Source organism: Canis lupus, unplaced genomic scaffold, assembly GCF_011100685.1.
Source record: "Canis lupus familiaris isolate Mischka breed German Shepherd unplaced genomic scaffold, alternate assembly UU_Cfam_GSD_1.0 chrUn_S1883H2082, whole genome shotgun sequence".
Taxonomy (NCBI): Eukaryota; Metazoa; Chordata; class Mammalia; order Carnivora; family Canidae; genus Canis; species Canis lupus.
The window spans coordinates 16,630-42,536 of NW_023330746.1; the positions used below are offsets into that span (position 1 = coordinate 16,630).

The 25,907-nt window shown below is 40.6% G+C and overlaps 1 protein-coding gene across 1 annotated transcript; it reads left to right on the plus strand.

The window, feature by feature from the left end:
- The first annotated feature begins 1,811 nt into the window (after positions 1-1,811).
- LOC119878760 (zinc finger protein 512-like) lies at positions 1,812-24,651 on the plus strand. Its single transcript, XM_038589348.1, has 6 exons — positions 1,812-1,862; positions 11,060-11,254; positions 17,059-17,160; positions 18,088-18,150; positions 19,259-19,357; positions 22,623-24,651. Exons 2-6 carry the CDS (start codon positions 11,105-11,107, stop codon positions 22,929-22,931), a joined length of 723 nt encoding a protein of 240 aa, XP_038445276.1. The 5' UTR covers positions 1,812-1,862; positions 11,060-11,104; the 3' UTR covers positions 22,932-24,651.
- Positions 24,652-25,907: the final 1,256 nt, after the last annotated feature.

Here is a 25,907-nt window from a genome sequence, read left to right on the forward strand (position 1 = left end):
GACACCCAGGCACCCCTCTTTGGCCCATTTTTAAATGTTGAGTTGTCTGTCTTGCTATGGAATTGTAGGCATTTTATAAAGATTTTATTTATTCATAGAAATGCAGAGAGAGAGAGAGAGAGAGGGAGAGAGAGAGAGAGAGGCAGAGACACAGGCAGAGGGAGAAGCAGGCTCCATGCAGAGAGCCTGACATGGGACTCGATCCAGGGTCTCCAGGATCACGCCCTGGGCTGCAGGTGGCGTAAACCACTACGCCACCGGGGCTGCCCGGAATTGTAGTATTTCTTAAAAATATTCTGAATGCCGTATCTTTGATAGATGTGTCTTGAGTATTTTCTTCCAGTCTCTGATTTGCATTTTATTTTTCTTAATGGTGTATTCATTCATTTATTCATTCATTCATTTAAATTATTTTTTTTAAACCACTGAGCCACTCAGGCATCCCTTTAATGGTGTGTTTTAAAGACCAATAGTGTTAATGCAATCATGAAATGGCAAAAGACATGAACAAAATTTCACAGAGGAAGACATAGACATGGCCAAGCACATGAGAAAATGCTCCGCATTACTTGCCCTCAGGGAAATACAATCAAAACCACAATGAGATACCACCCCACAACAGGGTGAATGGTGAAAATTAACAAGACAGGAAACAACAAATGTTGGAGAGGATGTGGAGAAGGGGAACCCTCTTGCACTGTTGGTGAGAATGTGAACCGGTACAGCCACTCTGGAAAACTGTGTGGAGGTTCCTCAAAGAGTTAAAAATAGAGCTACCCTATGACCCAGCAATTGCACTGCTGGGGATTTACCCCAAAGATACAGTTGCAGTGAACGGCAGGACACCTGCACCCAATGTGTGTAGCAGCAATGTCCCAATAGCCAAACTGTGGGAGGAGCCTTGGTGTCCATTGAAAGATGAATGGATAAAGAAGATGTGCTATATATACAATGGAATATTACTCAGCCATTAGAAATGACAAATACCTACTATTTGCTTCCACGTGGATGGAACTGGAGGGTATTTTGCTGAGTGAAGTAAGTCAGTCAGAGAAGGACAAACATATGGTCTCATTTATTTGGGGAATATAAAAAAATAGTGAAAGGGATTAAAGGGGAAAGGTGAGAAAATGAGTGGGAAATATCAGTGAGGGTGACAGACATGAGAGACCCCTAACTGGGAAATGAACAGGGGTGGTAGATAGGGAAACGGGCAGGAGGTTGGGGTGACTGGGTGATGGTCACTGAGGGGACACTGAGGGGACACTTGACAGCATGAGCACTGAGTGTTATGCTATTGTTTGGCAAATCAAACTCCAATAAAAAATATACACTAAATTTAAAAACTTAATTAATTAAAAATCAATAGTTTTATTTATTTGTTAAAGATTTATTTATTTAGTTTACTGAGAAAGGGGAGAGCAGAGGGAGAGAATTCTGAAGCAGACTCCCAGCTGTGTGTAGAGCCCAACTTGGGGCTCTATCCCAGGACTCTGAGATCATGACCTCAGCTGAAGCCACTAATTAACTGAGCACGAGGCACCTTGAAGACCAATGGTTTTAATTTATTATCAAAAATAGTTATAACGTTATTTTCCCTTCTATATATGTCAGCTTTTTTTTTTTGGATTTATTTGAGAAAACTTTGCCATCCCTATTTGCAAAGATTTTCTCCTTTTTTTTCTAGACTTTTTCTAGAATTGGGAGCAAGATGGCGGAAGAGTAGGGTCCCCAAATCACCTGTCTCTACCAAACTACCTAGAAAACCTTCAAATTATCCTGAAAATCTATGAATTCGGCCTGAGATTTAAAGAGAGACCAGCTGGAATGCAACAGTGAGAAGAGTTCGCGCTTCTATCAAGGTAGGAAGACGGGGAAAAAGAAATAAAGAAACAAAGGCTCCAAGGGGGAGGGGCCCCGCAGAGCCGGGCTGAGGCCGGGGCGAGTGTCCCCAGGACAGGAGAGCCCCGTCCCGGAGACGCAGGAGCTGCACCGACCTTCCCGGGCGGAAAGGGGCTCGCGGGAGTTGGAATAGGACCCAGGAGGGAGGGGATACCCTCGGGCTCCCCGGGACAGTAACAGCAACTCCGCGCCCAGGAGAGTGCGCCGAGCTCCCTAAGGGCTGCAGCGCGCACGGCGGGACCCGGAGCAGCTCGGGGGCTCGGGGCGGCGGCTCCGCGAGGGGCTGCGCGGCCCCGGGAGCAGCTCGGCCGGTCTCGGGCAGAGAAGAGGCTCCGTGCAGAGGGGCCTGCGCGGTTCCAGGGCAGCTCGGAGGGCTCGGGCGGCGGCTCCGCGGAGGGGGTTGCACGGCCCGGGAGCGCGAATCCAACAGCGCAGGCACCGGAGCACAGGGCGCGGGACACAGCCCAGGATCCGCCTCCCCCGGGACAGGCAGAGGCCGGGAGGGCCCAGGAGCGAGGACCCTCCTGCACCCCCGAGCTGAGCAGATCAGCGGGCCCCCGCACCGGAGCCTCCAGTCCCTGCAGACGGCAAGTTTTCCGTGCCGGAGCCTGAATCCACGGTTTCCAGAGCTGCCCCGCCACTGGGGCTGTTTCCTACCTGCGGCCTCACGGGGTAAACAACCCCCACTGAGCCCTGCACCAGGCAGGGGCACAGCAGCTCTCCCCAACTGGCGAACACCTGAAGATCAGCACAACAGGGCCCCTCCCCCCAGAACACAGCTAGACTGACAACTTCCAGGAAGGAAGCCAAGGGATCTTAAGAACACAGAATCAGAAGATACTCCCCCTGTGGTTCTTTTTTTTTTTTTTGGGTTTTTTTTTGTTTGTTTTTTTGTTTTTTTTTGTTTTGTTTTGTTTTGCTTTTTTGATTGTTTCCTTCCCCCCACCCCCCCTTTTTTTCTCCTTTCTTTTTCTCTTTTTCTTTCTTTTTCTTTTTCTTTCGTTTTTTTTTCTCTTCCCTTTTTTTTCTCTTTCTCTTTTTTTCTTTCCTTCTTTCTCTCCTCTCTTTTTCTCTCTTTTTCCCAATACAACTTGCTTTTGGCCACTCTGCACTGAGCAAAATGACTAGAAGGAAAACCTCACCTCAAAAGAAGAATCAGAAACAGTCCTCTCTCCACAGAGTAGTACAAAATCTGGATTACAATTCAATGTCAGAAAGCCAATTCAGAAGCACTATTATACAGCTACTGGTGGCTCTAGAAAAAAAGTATAAAGGAGCCTCAAGAGACTTCATGACTGCAGATTTAGAGCTAATCAGGCAGAAAATTAAAATCAATTGAATGGATGCAATCCAAACTAGAAGTCCTAACGACGAGGGTTAACGAGGTGAAGAACGAGTGAGTGACCTAGAAGACAAGTTGATAGCAAAGAGGGAAACTGAGGAAAAAAGAGACAAACAATTAAAAGACCATGAAGATAGATTAAGGGAAATAAAACGACAGCCTGAGAAAGAAAAACCTACGTTTAATTGGGGTTCCCGAGGGCGCCGAAAGGGACAGGGGGCCAGAATATGTATTTGAAACAAATTCTAGCTGAAAACTTCCTAATCTGGGAAGGGAAACAGGCATTCAGATCCAGGAAATAGAGAGATCCCCCCCTAAAATCAATAAAAACCGTTCAACACCTCGACAATTTAATTGTGAAGCTTGCAAATTCAAAGATAAGGAGAAGATCCTTAAAGCAGGCAAGAGACAAGAAATCCCTGACTTTTATGGGGAGGAGTATTAGGGTAACAGCAGACCTCTCCACAGAGACCTGGCAGGCCAGAAAGGGCTGGCAGGATATATTCAGGGTCCTAAATGAGAAGAACATGCAACCAAGAACTTACTTTATCCAGCAAGGCTCTCATTCAAAATGGAAGGAGAGATAAAGAGCTTCCAAGACAGGCAGCAACTAAAGAATATGTGACCTCCAACCAGCTCTGCAAGAAATTTTAAGGGGGACTCTTAAAATTCCCCTTTAAGAAGAAATTCAGTGGAACAGTTCACAAAAACAAAGACTGAATAGATATCATGATGACACTAAACTCATATCTCAACATAGTAACTCTGAATGTGAACGGGCTTAATGACCCCATCAAAAGGTGCAGGGTTTCAGACTGGATAAAAAAGCAGGACCCATCTATTTGCTGTCTACAAGAGACTCATTTTAGACAGAAGGACACCTACAGCCTGAAAATAAAAGGTTGGAGAACCATTTACCATTCGAATGGTCCTCAAAAGAAAGCAGGGGTAGCCATCCTTATATCAGATAAACTAAAATTTACCCCAAAGACTGTAGTGAGAGATGAAGAGGGACACTATATCATACTTAAAGGATCTATTCAACAAGAGGACTTAACAATCCTCAATATATATGCTCCGAATGTGGGAGCTGCCAAATATAAATCAATTATTAACCAAAGTGAAGAAATACTTAGACTTTTTCTAGATTTTACGTTAGGTCTATGACTCATTTAGAGTTAATTTTTTGTGCATGGTGTGTCCTAAGAATGTCAATTTCTTTAAATTTTGTAAATTCTGTTGTTAAGACTTTCTTTTCCTTATTCAATTGCATTGGTACCTTGGTCAGAAATTACGTAAACGTATATATGTGTGGGTCTGTTTCTGGACTTCTTATTCTGTTCTGCTGGTGTATATATCATATCTATCTTTTTGCCAATACTAAAACTGTCTTGATACTGTGAGATTAGAGTAAGTCTTGAAATCAGATGGGGTAAGTCATCTAACTCTATTGTTCTTTTTTTATTTTTTAAAAAGATTTTATTTATTTATTCATAAGAGACACAGAGAGAGAGAGAGAGAGAGAGGAGAGAGACAGGCAGAGGGAGAAGCAGGTTCCAGGCAAGGAGCCTGATGTGGGACTCGATCCTGGATCTCCAGGATCACACCCACCCTGGGCTGAAGGCAGAGCTAAACCCTGAGCCACCGGGGCTGCCCAACCACCCGGGCTGCCCTATTGTTCTTTTTTTTTTTTAATTTTTTTTTAAATTTTATTTATTTATGATAGTCACAAGAGAGAGAGTGAGAGGCAGAGACACAGGCAGAGGGAGAAGCAGGCTCCATGCACCGGGAGCCCGACGTGGGATTCGATCCTGGGTCTCCAGGATCGTGCCCCGGGCTAGAAGGCAGGCGCCAAACCGCTGCGCCACCAGGGATCCCCCTACTGTTCTTTTTAAAAATTTGTTTAGCTATTCTGGGTTCTTTGTCTTTTTATATAAATTCTAGAGTTAGTTTGTCAATTTCTATAAAAAGAAGCATGCTGGAGTATTGATGAGTATTATATTGAATCAGTAGATCAGTTGGGGGAAAATTGCAATTTTAACAATACTGAGTTTTCTGACTTATGAGCATGCCGTATTTTTCCTTTTCTTAGATCCCTAACTTCTCTCTCACCAACATGTTGTAGTTTTCATTATCAAAGTCTTGGTTATCTCTCATTCGATTTGTTCTTAGGTGTTTTGTGTGTGTGTGTGTGTGTGTGTGTTTTAATATTACTGTAAATAATAACTTTAATAAGTTCATTTCTAGTTGCTTGTTGCTAGTATGTCAATCTAGCCACAGGATTGTCAATTTTGTTGATCTTTTCAAAGAACCAGATTTTCTGTGTTGTCTTAATTTATGAATTCCTCCTCTTTGTTATATTTTTCCTTCTATTTTGGGTTTACTTTGCCCTTTGTAAGGTATCTTAAGATGAAGTCTTGTCAGGAAATTAGATTTTAGGTCTAATTTTCTAATAGGAGTGTTTAGAGCTTTAAGTTTCCTTCTGAGTGCCGCTTTGGATGCAATCCACAATTTTGATATGTGTATTTTTGTTATTACTCCAGAATATTTTGAATTTCTCTTGTGATTTCTTTTTGACCTATGAATTATTTACAAGGAGATTATTTAATTATGTTTTATTTTTTATTTTAAATATCTTACTGATCTTGATTTCTTTTTTATTTTATTTTATTTTATTTTATTTTATTTATTTTATTTTATTTTATTTTATTTTATTTTATTTATGATAGCTACACAGTGAGAGAGAGAGAGAGAGAGAGGCAGAGACATAGGCAGAGGGAGAAGCAGGCTCCATGCACCGGGAGCCCGACGTGGGACTCGATCCCGGGTATCCAGGATCGCGCCCTGGGCCAAAGGCAGGCACTAAACCGCTGCGCCACCCAGGGATCCCCTGATCTTGATTTCTAATTTAATTCTGATGTGGTCAGAGAATACATGTATGATTTTCCTCTTTTTATTTTGTTAAAGATTTTATTTATTTATTTATTTATTCATGAGACAGAGAGAGAGATAGAGAGGCAGAGACACCGGCAGAGGGAGAAGCAGGTTCCATGGAGGGAGCCGGGCATGGGACTCGATCCTGGGTCTCCAGGATCAGGCCCTTGACTGAAGGCGGCGCAAAACCACTGAGTCACGGGGGCTGCCCGATTTTCCTCTTTTTAAGTTTAGAGTTATGCTCTATCTTGTTGAATGCACAATGTCTACTTGAAAAGAATGCATATTCTGTAGTTGTTGAATGTGGTGTTCAATAAAGTGATCTAGAATAAGGTAGCTAATATTGTTGTTCAGATCTTCTATGTCTTTACTGAATTTTTGTCTAGTTCTATCACTTCCTGAAAGAAGAAGTCTTAAAATTTCCTTCTAAGACTGTAGAATTGTTATTTTTTTGCTTTAATTCTATCAGTTTTGCTTTGTGTACTTGATCCTCTACTGCTAGCCACATAAATGAGGAATTGTGTCTTTGTGATGATTTGTTACTTTTATCGTTATGATATGTGTCTATTTCTATCTCTGGTGATACTCTTGTCTTGAAGTCCATTGTATCTGGTATCAAAATAGCCATTTCAGACTTCTGTTTGCTGATTGTGTAGTTTAATTTTTTCATCCATTTATTTCCAGTATCTACATGTTTTTACACTGAAAGTGTGGGGACACATGGCTGGCTCAGTCAGAGGAGCATTTGACTCTTGATCTCCGGGTCACGAGTTCAGGGGCCACATTGGGTATAGAGATTACTTAAATATATTTTAAAAAGAAAAGAAAAGAAAAAAAGTCTGCCACTTTTGGCACAATTTACACTTAGTCGACCCTTGAACAACACATGCTGACCACAACACAGTTGAAAATCCACTCCCCCCAAAAGTAACTACTAATAGCCTATTGTTGCTGGAAGTCTTACTGATCACATGAACAGTCAATTAACACATATTTTGTGTGTTATACATATTATATACTATGGTGTTCTTACAATAAAGTAAGCTAGAGGAGATAAAATATTATTAAATGACAAGGAAAAGGGGGCACCCAGGTGTCTCGGTGGTTGTCTGCCTTTGGCTCAGGTCGTGATCCCAGGGTCCTGAGATCAAGTCCTGCATCGGGCTCCCTGTGGGGAGCTTGCTCCTCCTTCTACCCATGTCTCTGCCTCTCTCTGTGTGTCTCACGAATAAAAATCTTTTTAAAAAAGTTTATTTATTTATTGACATTTACAATACTGTACTGTATATTAAATAAAATCCATGTGTAAGTAGATCCATACAGTTCAGACCTGTGTTGTTCAAGAGTATTACTAGAGTACTAGAGTATTGCCTTTTTATTCACTCTTAAACAATCTCTGACTTTTCAACTGGAGTGTTGAGACCATAAACAATTGAATTAATTATTGATATGGTTGGATTTAGGTCTGCCATTTGATTATGTGTCTTTGTACCCTGTTTTTTTGTTCCTTTATACCTTCTTTTGGATTATTTGAATATTTGGTGTCTGATTTTAGTTTACTGATTTTTGACTCTTTCTCTTTTCTCTCTTTCTCTTGTGTGTAGTGGTTGCTCTAGGAAGTATAATATACATACCTATTGTTTCATAGCGTTGAGTTAATATACTACTACCACTTTGCTTAAATGTAGAAGCTTTATAACCATATAGATTGTTTAACCCCTGCCTGCTGACCAATAAGTTATAGCTATCATAAGTATTACATTTACATATGTTGAAAACCTTACCAGAGAATGTTAAAAATTTGTTTTAAAGAGGGTTTTTCTGTTGTTGTCATTGTTAATGTATTTACCCAGCTATCCTTTCTTTCTTTCTTTCTTTCTTTCTTTCTTTCTTTCTTTCTTTCTTTCTTTCTTTCTTTCTTTCTTTTTTTTTTTAAGATTGAATTTATTTATTCATGAGAGACGAGGAAAGAGAGGCAGAGACACAGGCAGAGGGAGAACCAGGCTCCCTGCAAGGAGCCCGTAGTGGGACTCGATCATGGACCCTGGATCATGCCCTGAGCCAAAGGCAGACACTCAACCACTGAGCCACCCGGGCATCCCGGTTTTGAACATTTTCATTAAGATGTGTCTAGGTGTGTTTTTCTTTGAGTTTATCGTTGTTGAGTATTTGTTGAGCTCCTAGAATCTATAAATTTATGTCTCATTAATTTCGGTGATTTTCTACCATAAATTTTTCAAATGTATTTTTGTGCCACAGTCTCGTTTTCCTTTCCTTCTGGGATTGTGGCTACACTTAAGTTAGACCTTTTGGTATTGACCCACAGGTGGTTGGGGCTCTGTTTACTCTTTTTCAACCTTTTTCCTCCTTGTTTTTCAGATTGGATAATTTGTCTTCAAGTTCTTTCCTTTGTCATCTCCATTCTATTATTGAGCCCATTCTGGTTTTATTTCAAACATTGTATTTTTCAGTTCTAAAATTTCAATTAGTAGTTTGCCTGGGTGGTTAAGTATCTACTTTCAGCTTAGGTCTTGATTCTAAGGTCCTTGGATCGAGCTCTACATCAGGCTCTCTGCTGAGAGAGAGTTTCTCCCTCTCCTTCTGCCTGCTGCTCTCCCTGCTTGTACATGTGGTCTCTCTTTCTCTGTCAAATAAATAAATAAAATATATTTAAAAATTCAAGTAGTTCTTTCTTATGGTTTTTATTTTTCTCAGAATTTCTACCTTGTCCTTCATTTCAAGTGTGTATTCCTGTATTGCATGGGGCACAGTTATAATTGTTGCCCGAAATTTTTTATACTTCTCGCATCTGGATCATCTTGGGGTTGACATTTGTTCATTTCCTATCCTTTCAGAATTATGCACATTTTCCGATTTTTTGTGTATTACATCATTATGGAATTTATTCCTAAGATAGTGAATGTTATTTGTATAGACTTTGGGTCTTTTTATAATTTTCTGGGGGATTGGCTAATTGAATTCAAATAAATAAAAAAGAATCTTCTGGGTGATCATTGCTGTTTTTCTTTTAGCAAGTAACCTGTTCAGACCATAGTTCTGTCTTGCTTTCTGAGGGTATTGGTTCAGTCTTAGTTTCATTCTTTGAGTCTTTGCTATGTTGGTTTACCTCTGCTTAAATTGCTTAGGGGTTCGTCTGAGACTTTTTCAGGTATTTCAAGTCTTGTTTCATTTCTCCAAGCTTTTGATACATTGGTTTGGGTCTGTCTTTTACTAGCAGCTCGCAGGTTAATCTGGTGTGCAGCTTGTTCATATCTTATTTCATTTTTCAAAGCCTTTGCTAAGCTGGTTTGGGTATGCTCCACACAATGAGATTTGGAATTAAGCCATGATTTGTGTAGATTCATACAGAGAATTATGAGATCATCCTCCTTGTCTGTCTCTTCTCCACAGTTCTCTTACACAGGTTTGTCCATGGAGATCCCTTTTCCAGGTTTCTCTTGCCAGAAAGATAGAGTTTCTAGAGTTTCTATTAGAATTTAGGCTGCCTATGCTGCTCTGCAAATGGGGCCCACCCTTAATTGCAGAGCCACGTGAGGAAAAACAAAAAATGGGGAAACACACTCAATATGAGTCACTCCTCCTGATTTTGATTCCCCTCCACAATCCACCTGCTTTGTTTACTTTTCGGAGTCGAGGATTTTCAGTTGTGATCAGCAGGAGGGATGGGTCGTAGTGGCCTTATGCACTGCGGCAGAATGATAACTTCACTGTATTAAACTTTTTTGTAATTTTGGATCTCATGTGCAAAGAACTGAAAATCATTCTTCCCTGTTCATAGCATACTGACATCATCAGTCCCTAGTATTTTCTGTTTTCTTTATTTCTATTCCCTTTCAAAGACAACGGAGTTAGCGAGTTTGATATTTGTCCTTAAATATTTATGAATCCTTGTAAAGTAGCTAGTGTTGTTTACATGTATACTAGTTTTTAATTTACCACATTGAAGTTAAATCTTGTTCTATTACTTTTTCCTTTTTCTTCTAATGATTTATTTATTTTTGGAGAGAGAGAGCGTGCATGTGTGTACATGCTCGGGGTAGAGGGTAGAGGGCACAGGGAGAGGGAGAGAGAGTCTCGAGCTGATTCAGTGCTGAGCAGTGAGTCTGACTCAGGGCTCGATCTAACAGCCCTGAGGTCAGGGCCTGTGCCAAATCTGAGTCAGATGCTTAATGAGCTGTGCCACCCAGGCACCCTTGTTTTCTATTTTTCATTCACCAGTATGCTTTTCAGTTATGTTCATGTCTTATGTATAGAAAAGATTTGTTGCTGGGACGCGTGGATGGCTCAGGGTGTGATCCTGGGATTCAGGGATCGAGTCTCGCATTGGGCTCCTTGAAGGGAGTCTGCTTCTCCCTCTACGTATGTTTCTGCCTCTCTCTCTTTCTGTGTCTCTCATGAATAAATAAATAAAATCCTTAAAAAAAGAGAAAGTTTGTTGCTTCCAACAACTACATACTATTCCATAACAGGCATATATCACATTTTATGTATAGATTTTCTTTTTTTTTTTTTATGTATAGATTTTCTTAAGAAAGGTCATCTGTGTTACTTCCAACTCCTTCCTACCACAAACCTCTATGTGATTCTTATCTGATCTACCTCTAACGTGTTATCTTGAATCTGCCAACTTACCTATACTACCAAACCCTCGTTCAAGTCGTCCTTTTACCTCTTCCCTGTACTGTTAACCCCTCTTCCTTTATTCACTCTTCCTCCATGGGCCATCTTCCTTTTTTTTTTTTTTTTTTTTTTTCTTTTCATCTTCCATATAGCATTCAGAGTGACTGTTCTAAACCATAGACCTAACACAGGCCTTACACAGGTCTCAGGCCTGTGTTTTGCTATTTCTCATTCTTGCAGATCTCATTCTTTCCAGAGTCAGGACAGTCAGAGTGCTTAAAAGAGATGAGTCTGGAGCCAAAGAGTGGGGGTCGAGTTCAGAGGCGTTCTGTCAAGATAGCTGTGTACCACCTGCAGGAGCTGGCTTCTGCTGAACTGGCCAAGGAATGGCCTAAGAGGAAGGTGCTTCAGGATTTGGTACCTGATGATCGGAAGGTAAAGTAGAAACTTGTATTAATTTAGAACCATGTCTAATACTGTGCTTATGTACGGAAAAGTAAATGCACTTGAGTACATGATAAATGATATTTTGCTTCTTTATTTTTAGAGATGGGATATGTTTAATCCACTTTCAGTGTTTGGATTCATGTGGGTCCTAGAGAGACAGTCTGTTCCAGAAGTTTCTTAAGGAACCCCATTATTTCTGGTCTACTTCCCGAGGGAACCAGAATTCCCAGATTAGTCTTTTGCTTAGTTGTTGCCCAGCATGTTTCCACTTTGTTAGTTCACGTGTGGGAGTCTATATTTAGTTAATGCTTTCCATTTGTTTTTCTAGCCACAGAACTCCTCTCCCCACGCACTCTTTTTTCCAAATGAAAGCTTATCTAAAACACCAGTATGTGAAATAACTGAAAATGGAGTCACTCCAAATAACTAGAGGTAGTGAGCCCAAAGCCTTGTCTACTTGGCCTTCTCCTTGATACTTTTATCATTACCTCCATGGTTCCAAGTGTACTTGTGAGTGGTACAGAACCCAGCTTGGAAGCCTTTGGGGCTTTTTGTTTGTTTGTTTTTTGTTTAAATCATTTATGTATTTGACAGAAAGTGAGAGAGCACAAGCAGGGGGAACAGCAGAGGGAGAAGGAGAAGCAGGCTCTCCACTGAGCAGGGAGCCCAATATGGGGCTCAATTCCAGGACTCTGGGATCTTCTTGACCTGAGCTGAAGGCAGACGCTCAAAGGAATGAGCCACCCAGGTGCCCCTGGAAGCCTTTGGTGTAAAACAGATCAAAGACCAGAGGAACATTATTTGGCCAAGAGGAGACAAGGGGTATATGACTTAATGGGAGTAGTCATTCGAGAGCTTGGAGGATATACAGTAAGGATTAAGATTAGAGCTAAGGACCTATCCATCTCCATGGTATGGACAAGAATAGTTTATTTATTTATTTTTTTTTAAGAATAGTTTAGATTTGGCCTAGGGCTTTCACTCATGCGATGGGAATGTCGTAAGTTATGTGAAAATTTGTCAAATCTCAGAAGTTGATACCTCTTATTTGGCATAAAAATCAGTCCAAGGAGTAATTGAATATCAAGGCATCCTGTCTTGTTTCAGACTTATTGATATTTCCTGCCACAGACTAAAGTATATGGTTATCTAAATTCGGTTTAAATGTGAATTTTATACATTGGTAAGTACATTGTGATATTATAGTCTCATCTGTGCATGGTCTGTGGTAGGGAATTTGACATAAATATTTGTTAGCTCATTGATAAGTTTTGATAGTCTTATCTAGCAGCTACTTTACTAAAATCATCTGTTTTATGTTTTGACTTTGTGTAGGCTAAGGGAATTATTTTGTTTTTTTAAACGAAAATTTTAGGGGAATCTGGGTGGCTCATTCTTAAGTGTCCAGCTCTTGATTTCGGCTCAGGTCATGATCTCAGGGTTGTGAGATTGAGCGAGCCCCATGTCAGGTCTGCACCGGGCATGGAGCCTGCGTAAGATTCTCTCCCTTTCCATTTGCCCCTCCCAAATAAAATAAAATAAAATAAGATATTAATTTGTTTGAATAGATTATACATTGTTGTCATTAATGTCAAAATGATGATTAACATTGAGGTATCTCACTCTCACCCCATCCTTGTTGTCTTGTCTCCATGGTTAACCATTCTCACTGATTTCTGTGTCCTGCCAATGTTTCTTTTCTTTTTTTCCTGCCAATGTTTCTTGATGCAAACACAAGCAATATTGTCTAGGAGAAGCTCTTGTGTTTTCCTTTACTCTCACGCTACTTAAGCTCTGACATCAGATGTGTGGGTTTGTCCCATACAGACCAATTTTCTATCACCACCTGGACATCCTACAAATAATTCAGTTCGACATTATCTATCTGGACTTGGTGGCAGATCCTACAAGTTAAGGGTTCAGTCCCACAGGACTGCTCCAATTTCAGATGCCAATTGCAAGTCTCAGTTTGCCACCTGTGCTTCTGAGTGATTGGCTATAAATTGGGGTTCCTATAACCCCATCCTTGGTTTTGGTAATTTGCTAGAATGGCTCACAGAACTCAGGGAAACACATTTACTGGTTTGTTATAAAGAATATAATAAAACCTACAGATGAAAAATCAGATGAAGAAATTTATATAGAGTGAGGTCTGGAAGAGTCCCAAGCACAGTAGGAGCTCCCGGCCCTGTGGAGTTGGGGGTGCATCACCCTCTTGGCCATATATATGTTCATCAACTCAGAAGCTCTTTGAACCCCATAATTTTGGGATTTTTAGGGAGGTTTCATCACATAGGCATGATTGATTAACTCCATTTCTAGCCCCTTTGCCTTTCCAGAGAATGGGGAATTGGTCTGAAAGTGCCAAACTTTATCCCTCAAATGGATTTGTCTAGTGTTTTCTTGAGATTAGATTGAGGGTTATATGTTTTTGTCAAGAATACCACTGAAGCAGTGTTACACCGTATCAGGAGGTACGTGATATTGATGTGTCTTTTTACTGATAACTTTGATCACTTGATGAGGGTGTTGCCCAATTTTCTCCAAGGCAAAATTATACTTTCCCCTCTTTAATTAGTGAATATTTTGGGGGGAGATTGACAGTATGCAACTAGCCTGTGTCTTATCATACTTCTGCCCACTTACCATAGCATCCGTCAGTGATTCTTGTCTGCAATAATTATAATTATTATTATGGTGGTTTGCCTAATGATGGTTAGTGTTTCCATTATTTCTTCCATAGTTATTAATTGGAATTCTACTGTGAGAAAGATATGTCCTTTTATTCTATTAATCTGTTTATATCCATATGGACTCATGGATATTTTATTGTAGCATTATCATCCAGTGCTATTATTGTTGTTCAATTTATAGCTCAAATTGTCTCAGATTTGGCCATCAAGAGCTCTTCCAAGTGGGTTCCTATGTCTTTTTGAAATGCTTCTATCATTTTTTGAGCCCTTTTTTTTGTTTTGACACCTCGAGATGCTATAGGGTCATCTCATATATTCCCTGTCCCAGCCCTGGAATCAACCCTTTCTCTAAGGAATCCTGATTTCTTTTATTGGAGAATATATTTAAAAACCAAGATTTGGGGCAGCCCGGGTGGCTCAGCGGTTTAGCGCCGCCTTCAGCCCAGGGTATGACCCTGGAGACCCAGGATCGAGTCCCACGTCAGGCTTTCTGCATGGAGCCTGCTTCTCCCTCTGCCTGTGTCTCTGCCTCTCTCTCTCTCTCTCTCTCTCTGTCTCTCATGAATAAATAAATAAAATCTTTAAAAAAAATAAAAACCAAGATTTGAATGCTAGGTGTACTCATTCCTGCTAGGGTGTCATTATTTCTGGGCCCTCTTAGTGGATAGAGCTAGGATCTATATGTATATTCATGGATACATGCACACACTCTGTTCTTTTTTAAAAAGATTTTATTTATCCATTTATTTAAGGGAGAGAGAGAGAGAGAAGAGAAAGAGAGAGCAGGGGGAGGAGCAGAGGGAGAAGGATAAGCAGACTCCATGCTGAGTGCAGAGCCTGACGTGGGCTTGATCCCATGACCCTGAGATCATGTCCTGCGCCAACATCAAGAGTCGGATGCGTAACTGACTGAGCTACTCACTCCCCTCTGTGTTCATGTCTGTCTGGGTATCAGTGTACAGATTTAAGGCCATGATACCTTCAATTCCAATCCAACACAAGTTTCATTCTTGCCTTCCTCTGTGCTTATTTCTAACTTCTTTCTCCAACAGTGAGAGACCTCTCATAGTGTACAATATATTTACTTACTTGCTTAGTTCTAGTATAACCTAGTTTCACAATTGTTAACCCATACCCCTGTAAAAACAGATTTACTACCTAGAGAACAATATTTGTTATAGTTCTTTTAATCTTTAGCCTTACAGTATATAGTCAAAGTACTATTTTACAGTTACTTAGATTGGCTCCTTCCTCACTTCATTTGGTTTCTCATTTATCATCATTAGTTTCATGTGTTACTCTTACTACATTTTGGGTTCCCCCTACATCCCATTTAATTGAAATGAGTAATTTATCTTGGGAGTATGTGAAACATTACCGTGGTTCTAAAAGTCAGACCTGTACCAAAAGTCTTCTTAGAGAAGGGCTACTGCCCTCTTCCCAGCTGTCCCATTCCTAATACCCTTCTATTTCCATCCCGTTCCCACCCTGCTCCCTGCAAAGATAATCATGCTCAGTAGTTTCTGGTTTATCCTTCTTATATTTTTATGGGATGGATAACCAGATAATGCATATTTTCTTATATTCTTTTCTTTCTTACATAGATGCTTTTTTGTGTTTTGCTTTATTTCACTTAAAAGTCTGTCCTAGAAATCACTCCATATGTGCTCATAGATTATTCTCATTTCTGCATAAATATGATAGTTTATGAATATAATAGCTTATGTAAATATTCTGCTATCACTATAAAAGGATTTTATTTTATTATTTAAAGATTTTATTTATTTCCTCATGAGAGACACACAGAGAGAGAGAGAGAGAGAGAGAACCAGAGACACAGGCAGAGGGAGAAGCAGGCTCCACGCAGGGAGCCTGACATGGGAGTGGATCCCAGGTCTCCAGGATCAGGCCCTTGGCTGAAGGTGGCGCCAAACCGCTGAGCCACCGGGCTGCCCCGCTATAAAAGGATTTTAGATGGTCCCATATACACTAGCTGCAGAGGAGAGGAAGTACTTACAAATGAAGCCAGCTCTGTGCTCTGATTGCTTTTATAGATTTGTCAGCGTTTCCGAAGGTGACTTCCTTACTTCCCCTGACCTCTATGGGCTTTGGCTCTGTTTTTCTATCTCAGTATCTATTTCAGATACTTAAATTTTTCAAGCAGGAGGATTGTTTTCTCACTGGAAACATAGCTATTACTTGTGGTGGGCTTTGTGAGAACTGTCTCTCCAAGTGCCAGCTGTCACTTTTCTGGAAACTACAGTTGTTGTTTTAAGAAGAGACTAACCTGGAGCTCCAGTCGCGCAATCGTTAGTGTGCAGTACTTCTGCGAAGAGACTAACCTGTGTCAAAGCACATGAAGGCAAGTGCGAGGAATAGTTAATTCTCCTCTCAGGCAGTATCAGGAAAGATAGTGTATTCCATCCCCTGAGTTCTCTCACATCTTTTATTTTCACATTCTTGTTTTAAAATGTTTCACATTTTTAGGTTGAATCTCAGTGTTTGTGTTTGAATTTAAAAATACCCAGAATTAACGTGACACTTCTGAAGAAAAAGGAGAAATGCAGAGGAGCAGGGAACAGACATTAAAACCACTCAAAATTCCACCACCCAGAGATGACTACTGTTAACGTGTTCATTTATAACCTTCTAGCCTTTTCCCAATTTACATATATTTCTATCAAATGTATTATATATGTGCGTGTATGTATGTACCTTGTGTTTATGTATACATATAATAAGTATAATTTACATGTAGTACATATTTGTATCCCTGGTTTTTTTTTTTTGTAACAAGTGTTTTAGCTGTATAAATGCTCTGTCAGTAGCTTTTTCAAACTATAGATGAAGTGCCATATCTGAAAGTATCCTGCCCTCTGGTAAAAATCCAACTATTCTAAGATTAAACTATAGAAAATTATACTTACCAGTGTTGGGTAAACTTGTACTTAAAGGCTCATACCTACTACAGTTTTTTTGCACGTGAAAGGATGCTTGTCGAACTCCAGAATTACATAACCTGAAGAGTTGGGTGTGAAACTTTTGGGGTATTTTGGTTGGAAGTTGGGTTCCTCCAATAAAATATTTCTTGTCTCATAGTTAAAATATACTCGCCCTGGGCTGCCTACCTTCAGCCAGGAAGTGCTACACAAATGGAAGTCAGATATCAAGAAATACCATCGCATTCAGTGCCCTAACCAGGTGGTCTTTCTCATTTTTTTATTCCGTAAATGTTTATCAAACTGCTGTTTCAGTTATTTATTCCGTCATGATGAAGTACATGAACCTCAGTGGCTTAAAACCTCAGTTATTTATTTGTTCAGAGTTCTATAAATCAGTAATTCTGCCAGGGCTCAAAGAACATTCTCCTGTCGTACGTGGCAACAACTGGGATCATTCGTGGGTTGTATTTAGCCGCAAGCTCAGATGGGACCTGATGTCCAAGATGGCTTCTGTGCAGCCAATTGAGCTGGGAGCTCGGCTGTCCACATGGCCTCTCTCCATCAGGGTGTAGTGGGTTACCAGCAGGGCACATGGCAACTGACTTTTCAGAGTATCCCAGGAACACGAAGATGGAAGCCGCAGATCTCTTAAGGCCTAGCTTCAGAATTTGTTCAACATCATTTCCATGGGATTCTATTGGTCAGAGGAATTACAGGGTTCACCCAGATTCAAAGGGAGGGTAAGTAGCCTCCACTTCTTGCAGGAAAGAGTGGCAGAGAATTTCCAGCCATCTTCTACTCTACCACAACCATATATGCAGAACTTTGGGAAGAAGCAAATATATAAGAAATAGGAGACACATTTGTACTGAAGAAGGCAGATTTTAAAAAAATATCTAACTGCAATTTTCTGTTTCTCAGAGTGTCAGAGAAAAAGTAGCAGGGAAGAGAATATCTTAAGCTATTCTCAACAACTTGTTCACCATTTGTTTTAAAACCTTTCTTTGGTTTTTCTTTTTTGCTTTTGTGGCTTGTGTGTGAATTCTTTTCCTGTTTGGTTTGTAACGTGATTTATTGGGCTTCTTCCTCCAAATGTAGGGCTGGTCAGTGTAAATAAATGACCAGGTTGCTAAGAGAAGGATGCAGTTTGCTATAGTTTTCATGGATTTCTTCTTCTCTTTTTCAGGGTTGTGAAGCGGTCTACAGTAGTGTATCAGGCCTTAAAGCTCACCTGGGCTCTTGTACCTTGGTTTGTAACTTTCTGAACAATTTATCTTAACATGACGTCTAAAATAGTCTGACATGGAAGAGAATTCAGTTTAGATGAACAGCTAGTTGTCCTGTTTGCCATTATCTTCAGAGGCTGGCTTAGTTTTTTCATGTCCTAAAGATGCTTGGTCTGTTATTAGAGGGGATGCCCGGATATGTTCAAGATACAGGAAAAGCCAACATAGCCTGAAGTCTTATCAGTTAAGGAATTTGGAGAAATACATTATTAATTTTGAGTCTCTACCAGGGATTTAACATCTTCCACCTGAGCCTCTCCTGCCTTGGGGCTTCCCTATCTTATCGGGCCTTAAACTTTCTTGAATCAACTTACATGTGTTTATCTGGATTGTTGAAGATCCTCTACTCCCATCTGAATTATACTGGCCTCTGGGGATGAGAAGTAGGCTCTATCTGCTGTCAGGCCGATGGCTGTTCACCTCACTGAATCTTTTTTGTGTTGACCCAGGTGCCCTACAAACTGCTGTAACTTTTTAATTCCCATTCAGAAATATCTCTTCACACAAAAGGAGCCCCATGGGCACTCAGAGCTTCAGGAGTCAAGGCAGCACGGGAGTGTAGACATCCAAACCCCATCTGTCCAGGAATGCTTAGGAGTTTGTCGTCATGATCTTAGTTTCAGAGTCCTTAACCTAGGTGTTGCAGATGATACTTCTCGAATTCTGGATGTCCAAGGCACTCTTTGAAACAGTGGATTATGGTGGGAAGAATTATATGCATTGGTGCCTCTGGTGAACCTCAGGAGTCCAAGAGTCATTCCAAGAGAACCAGGAAGGGAAAGAAACAAGGAAGTTAGAAAAGTGTGACAGGTTTTATAGCAAAAGAAGGAGAACCTCAGTTTGTGTTGAATGGGTGGGGGTATTACGTATAGAATTATAAGTAGGATAGATTTATAGTGGTGATAGTCTGCCCAACCGAGTTTTCCTAAATGTATTGCTGTTTTGGATTTTCTTCCTTCTTTGCTGAAGTAAAATCCCCGCCCTTTCTGTCTCTTAACAATCTCCCACATGGCTCAGGTATGTGTTCCTGAATTTACGAGTAATTCTCTTTTCTTTCTCTCTTGAAAACAGGGAAACTTTGTGGCTGGAAAATACAAGTGTCTTCTGTGTCAAAAAGAATTTGTGTCAGAGAGTGGTGTCAAGTATCACATCAACTCTGTCCATGCTGAGGTGAGGTCCCTGCTTTCCCCGCCATGTTTTTGTGATCCTGTGGAACCCATACGTATGCGCCCCCAAAAGTGGATTTTGTGCGTTTTTGTGGGCTGGGACTGTTGAGAAAAGGAATTTGAAAGTGCTTACCAGAGACAGAGTTAAAATACTTTGTGAAATTAGATGTGTAATTGTATTTTTATGTGAAAGCATTTGAAATCACTGTAAGTGTGAGCACCCCTGGGCTCTTGTGATTCTTTTAAATTCAGTTAAACCAAGAGTTTGGGCACTGGGCTGAGTTTATAGCTGTAGAATTCTTGTTTTATAGCAGTCTCTATACTTCTGTTTTCTCCTATTCTAAGGCCTTTGAGCAATCTGTTTTTAATGTTTCAAATACTGCAAAGAAATGACGATAAGGGACATCAGTGAGACAAACTGGAGAAATTGGTATACTGGCTCTATTAAATAACAGTGATGAGTCAATGTTCATGTTCCCAAATGTGATCATTGTGTTGTAGCTGTGCAGAAGGCCCTTGTTCTCAGGCAGATCTATGCTAAAGTTTTTAGGGATGAAATATGTCTACAAATAACTTGCAAATGGTTCAGCAAAAGGAAGAGAAGAAGGAAGAAAGGGAAGAGAGGTAGGCAGTGGTAAATCTAGGATTCACTGAATTCTTGTCACTTTTCTTAAGGTCTGTAAATTTTCAAAATTAAAGAATCAATTCTGGGGTGCCTGGGTGGTTCAGTGGTTGAGCGTCTGCCTTTCACTCAAGTCATGATCCTGGGGTCCTGGAATGGAGTCCCATATTAGGCTTTTCACAGGGAGCCTACTTCTCCCTCTATGTCTCTGCCTCTCTCAAAAAATAAATAAATAAATAAATAAATAAATAAATAAATAAATAAATAAATACATACATACATACATAAATAAATACATAAATAAATAAATAAAAAAAAATCAATTCTGCATAAAAATACTTTAAGTACAGAAAGTCAAGAGGTTTCTCTTGGGGCAAGTTTTTAGTTATACAGGTCAATAGAGAAATTGTTTCCTGTGTAATTAAATACCTGTATTTCAAAAGCTTAAGGAGTAGAGTGTGCATTCTCTTGGAATATCTTACCGCAGAAGCTATTGTGGCCTAATAAGGAAAAAGAGCAAACACCGTCAACTGTTTTCTGCCCTCACATTTAATAGTTCTTAACGCTATGGGCTATAGTTAGTGTCATGAAATGTGGTCTCTGTTGTTTTACAGGTTTAAGCTTTGGGAATCGCTTTCTATACCTGAGATTTCCTGGAAGGCAGTCGGTCATATCTTTCTCATAGTAATAGTGTAAATACTTCAGGAAGTATTTAAAAGATAATTAATCTCCTAACAAAATCCAGCCTTTATGTAGTGAGCCTATTTCTCCAATTTCTTCTTAAAAAGTTAGAAACAACAAATTTCACTTGGTTTGGAGTTTGTTCTCCAAGTCTTATTAGTTCAATGATTTGTGCCTATATTTATAAATTATACGTGGTGGTAAAAGATTTTCACTCTGTTCCTCCCTCTCTGCCTCACATATTCTGAAGCTACTTTTTTTCAACAGAAATTTTCAAATACATGAAAATGGACAGAATAGTATAATGAACAGCCTAACAGACATCAGTGTGTGGCCAATCTTCTTTTCCTTTATAATCACACCCACTTTTCTTGTCCCTTAAAGGCTTATTTTAAAGCAAATTCCACATACCATGTCAACTGTCACTGCTTCTTTTGATCTGTGTGTCTAAAATATAAGGACTTTTAAAATTGTATAAGCACAACCATCATTACACCTAAAAAATTAGCAAAGAATGGTTCTTGAATATCATCATATACCTAGTCATTATTGAAATTATTTAAATTTCCTTGATTGCCTCATAATTTTTTTTCAGAGTTGGCTTGTTCAGGAGGAAGAAAAAAAATGTCCATGTACTGTATATTTTAATCTAGAGTGCTATCCAATAGAAATGTAATGTGAGTCTGTATATAATTTCAGATTTCCTAGTACACACATTCTAAAAATTTTTTTAAATAAAAATAGGTGAAATTAATGTTGATAATATATTTTATTTAACCTAGTATACCTAAAATATTATCTTTTAAACATGTAGTTAATAAAAATTAATGAGATATGTTACATTTTTTCATACTAAGTCTTTGAAATACAATGTGTATTTTTTATATTGAAAGCATATCTCAATTGTAGGTCTAGAAGTTTCCCCTACTCCCCCTTTTTATATGTTGGAGAAACGGTCATTTGTCACATGTATACACATTTTGGATTTTGCTGAGTGCATTCCTGTGGTGGTGGTGGTCCTCTCTCAGGGTATTTCCTGTGAATCGGTAGTTAGACCTAGAAGACTGATCAGATCACTTGATTTCCATTGAAATCCATCCTTCCTTCCTTCCTTCCTTCCTCCCTCCTCCCTCCCTCCCTCCCTCCCTCCCTCCCTCCCTCCCTCCCTCCCTCCCTTCCTTCCTTCCTTCCTTCCTTCCTTCCTTCCTTCCTTCCTTCCTTCCCCAAGAGTGTTTCATAATTGGATTGCATGTTCCTCAACTGTTAATTTTTTAAACTGAGTCTTAGAGAGGTTGAGTAATTTCCCCATGGTCACAGAGCCAGAAACAGCTGAGATTTGCACTAAGACGGTCTGGCTGTAGAATGCATGCCCTTAACCACTATACTTTCCTGAAATAAAAATGTCCTATAGCCCGAAGCTTTATAGCTCATGAGATTTTTACAAAGGAGATAAATAAGTAGGATGATGCTAAGTGAACAGACTTTGTAGTTCACTTACTGAAGTATGAAGTACCCCAAATCGTGTGCTACACAATAAATGCTTATAATGACTACTCACTATTCTGTATTGAATTTCTCCCATTTAAAGTACAGAATTATAAGCTCTGGTTCCCTATCCGTTTCCTTCTTACTGTGTTCTGCCCTAGCCGTGCCTTTTAGAAAATCTTCTCGCACCCAGGGCGCCTGGGTGGCTCACTCGGTTGAGCATGGGATTCTTGATGTCATCTCAGGTCATGATCTTAGGGTCGCGGGATCGAGCCCCAGCCTAGGGCTCCATGCTTGGTGGGAGGGGTGGGTATCTGCTGGAGATTCTCTCTTGCCCTCTGCCCCTCCCCCTCCTCATGCTCTCTTTCTCTGTCAAATAAATAAGTAAATCTTTCAAAAACGAAAGAATTTCTTCCCAAACCCATTCCTTGTGCTCTCTACTGTGTATTGACTGGATAATTTTTCCATTTTGCCTCTGTAGGACTGGTTCGTCGTAAACCCAACCACCACCAAAAGCTTTGAAAAGCTAATGAAGATAAAGCAGCGGCAGCAGGAAGAAGAAAAGCGGAGACAGCAGCACAGGAGCAGAAGGTCTCTGCGAAGGCTGCAGCAGCCAGGCATCCAGCTGCCTGAGGCGGAGCTGAGTCTTAGAGTAGGGAAGGATCAGAGGAGGAATAACGAGGAATTGCTAGTGTCGACCTCCTATAAGGAACCGGAGCAGGAGCCAGTGCCAGCACAGTTCCAGAAAGTAAAGCCCCCAAAGACTCATCATAAACGAGGAAGGAAATAGGCAGGCAGTGTGAAAGCTCCTAGAAGAGCAAATGGGATGCTGTTGTCACGGGGACCTGTGCTGGGAGGACTGAGTCACTGGGGCTGAGCGAGGAGAAATGTACTCTTTTGTTTGTGTAAGGCTGTGACTTTCTCAGCTCCTTCCTCCTGTGTAAATTTCACTGTTCTATTTATTCACTTTTACCCCACTCCCCCCCCACCCCCTCTTGGGTAGGTGTTCCTGCTATTCCTCATTGGAGTCCTCTTGTTGTTCTCTCATTTTGCCCAAAGAGCTCCCTCTTCAGGCCAACTGTGGGCCATTCTTGCTCTGTACAAAACTGAGAAACCCATTTGGTTGTCCTTTTCCTTCCCGGGCTATAGAATGTTCTCGGACTCTCCACTGATTAGTCATTCCATCATTTCGCTTATAAAACAATTCCAAATTAATTTTTAAGAATCATACAGATTTATCATTTTGTATTTGTGATATAACAATCCTAGAAGCTAGAACTGTTGTCACTCATGTAATAAGCTTACCCTGTCTCCCTGGGTAACAGATTTTATGGAGGCCGTTTGTTCTCTCTCAGTGTGGTTTTAGGATTGAAAGTAAGAAAATGGACTTAAGATGAAAAAGCTAGAACCTCTCTATGCTGGTTTTACTGGGAAGTGTTTCGTTTGTCCCAAGTAGCAGTGACTGGCTAGACCCACAAGCATGAAAAGCAGCCCAAACATCAAAATGTCCCAAACATGAAAATGATTGGAAAGCAGGAAGTAGACGAAGCAATAAATACTGCCTTGACTTTCCTAGGGCTTGAGTCCTCATCTGTTGCTATGATCAGTGTCCTCTGGGCGCTTGTGCCCCACCCCCAACCCCCCAACTCCCAACCCCCAGTTTTAAGGATGAAGAATTACCGCATTGCGCTTGATGTTTTGACACAGAATCCTAGTGTTCCTAGTAATGCAATAGACTGGCAGCCAAGGGGCACATTCCGTCTCCCCTGGGCTTGACCTCACTTGTTCGTCTACACCACGCTAAATCCTTATTCCTCCCCTTAGCCGACGTCTTGTCTTTTGGAGTTTTCTGAGAATATCGTCCTCTGTCCTCTTTTGTATGTGGCGTTTATCCTCTTTATATCTTGAGACTTGACACCAGATGTAGGTATTTCTCTGGTGTTGGAAAGAAAAATTCCTTTTCTGTACCTCATGCCTACCTGGTAATGTCTAGTGGGCTACTTTTCTTCTTCAAGGCTGGCTTTCTCTGGAGCATTGTTTAGAACAGCTCTGTTGTGTTTCTAGATTCTCTTCCCCTCTTCCATAAATATTGGTCTTATATATTCTTGCCAACTTTTGTGGCATATGCCACATAAAAAGCAAGGGCCCTTAACCCTGATATGGATAAATACTACCTTTTCAAATTCTGAAAGGCTGTTACTGCTCTTTAACTCTGTATTCTGTGCTGCTCCACATAGCTTTAAAATGTGGGCTTTTGTGAAGGCCACTTTCAAACAAGGGAGCACTGAAACCAGATTTGGATACTGCCAGATAGATAGTTTTGAAACAGGTCAATGACGTGGTATGTCCAGTCTACCTTTTCATTTTCATTGGCAGTTGCACCCTTGAAACCCTTTCGGTAGGTGAGGATGGTCAGGGAGGAGAAATGAAGAAGCTATATTAATTTCTGGTGAGTAAGACTTGGGGAATGTTGGGCAATGACAAAAGAAATAAATGACTGTCGGTTAGAATGATGTTTCCAGGTGTTCATTGACTCCAACCTGCTGCCCGACTCCTTGCCGACACAGTGTATGGGGCTAAGAAGATGGCTAGACATGGGAGTGGGTTTGAAATAAGTACCAAATGCGGTGTCTCAGTAGTTTTTTAGTTCCTGAAATGTGTTGGCTAAAACGAGTAATTTGTTTGAGGTTAAAGTGAATTAGTATAGGAAACTTGTCCAGTCTCATCTAGTGCCATTGTAGGCACTTTAAAAAAATTTTCCTTCCTGGGGTGCCTCGGTGGCTCAGTTGGTTAAGCACCTGACTTAGGTGTAGGTCATGATCTTGGGGTCCTGGGATCAAGCCCCACGTCGGGATCTTCACTCGGCAGGGAGTCTGCTTGTCCCTCTGCCCCTCCTCCTGCTCATGCTCTCTATCTCTCTCTCTCCTTCTCTTAAATAAAGAAAGAGGGCAGCCCCAGTGGCGCAGCGGTTTAGCGCCGCCTGCAGCCAGGTTGTGATCCTGGAGACTGGGGATCGAGTCCCATATCAGGCTTCTTGCATGGAGCCTGCCTCTCCCTCTGCCTGTGTCTCTGCCTCTCTCTCTCTCTCTCTCTCTCTCTCTCTCTCTCGTGTCCCTCATGAATAAATAAATAAAATCTTAAAAAAAAAAAAAAGAAAGAAAATTTGTGAAAAAAAACTTTTCCTTCCTGAGGCCAGGTCTCAGCAAGTCTCAGTAGAGAGTATGATAATCATTCTACTGAGTTTTTAAGTTTTTAAACAAAGTTCATTAGAATACAAATTTGACAATATCGAACATAGCCAGGTTGTAGCGAATGTGAACTCTCATGCACGGTTTGGAATGTAACATGGTACAATCACTTTGGAAACGATTTGTTAGTATCTAGTCAAGCTGAAAATATGCCTTAAGATGCAGCAGTTTTACTCCTGGGTATATACAGAGGGAAATCCTCCTGCCCAGGTATACCAGGAGACATAAACAAAGAATGATACTGTAGTACGGTTGATACCACATAGCAGAGACGAATAGCTGTCCACCATAATCTGCTCTCACCTTGCAGAGTTATAGGATTACAGGACAAATGGTTAGATTATGTATCCCAGCTCTCTAACCCCCTGCCCCTGTATCGAAGGGGTAGCCAACTCACTTCTCTCCAGTAGAATGTGAATGGAAGTGAGGGTGTCACATCCAAGCTAGAATTTTTAAGAAAATGAGTGTACTTCTATGCTTCCTTTCCCCCTTCCTTGGGCCAGATGCAGATGATAAAA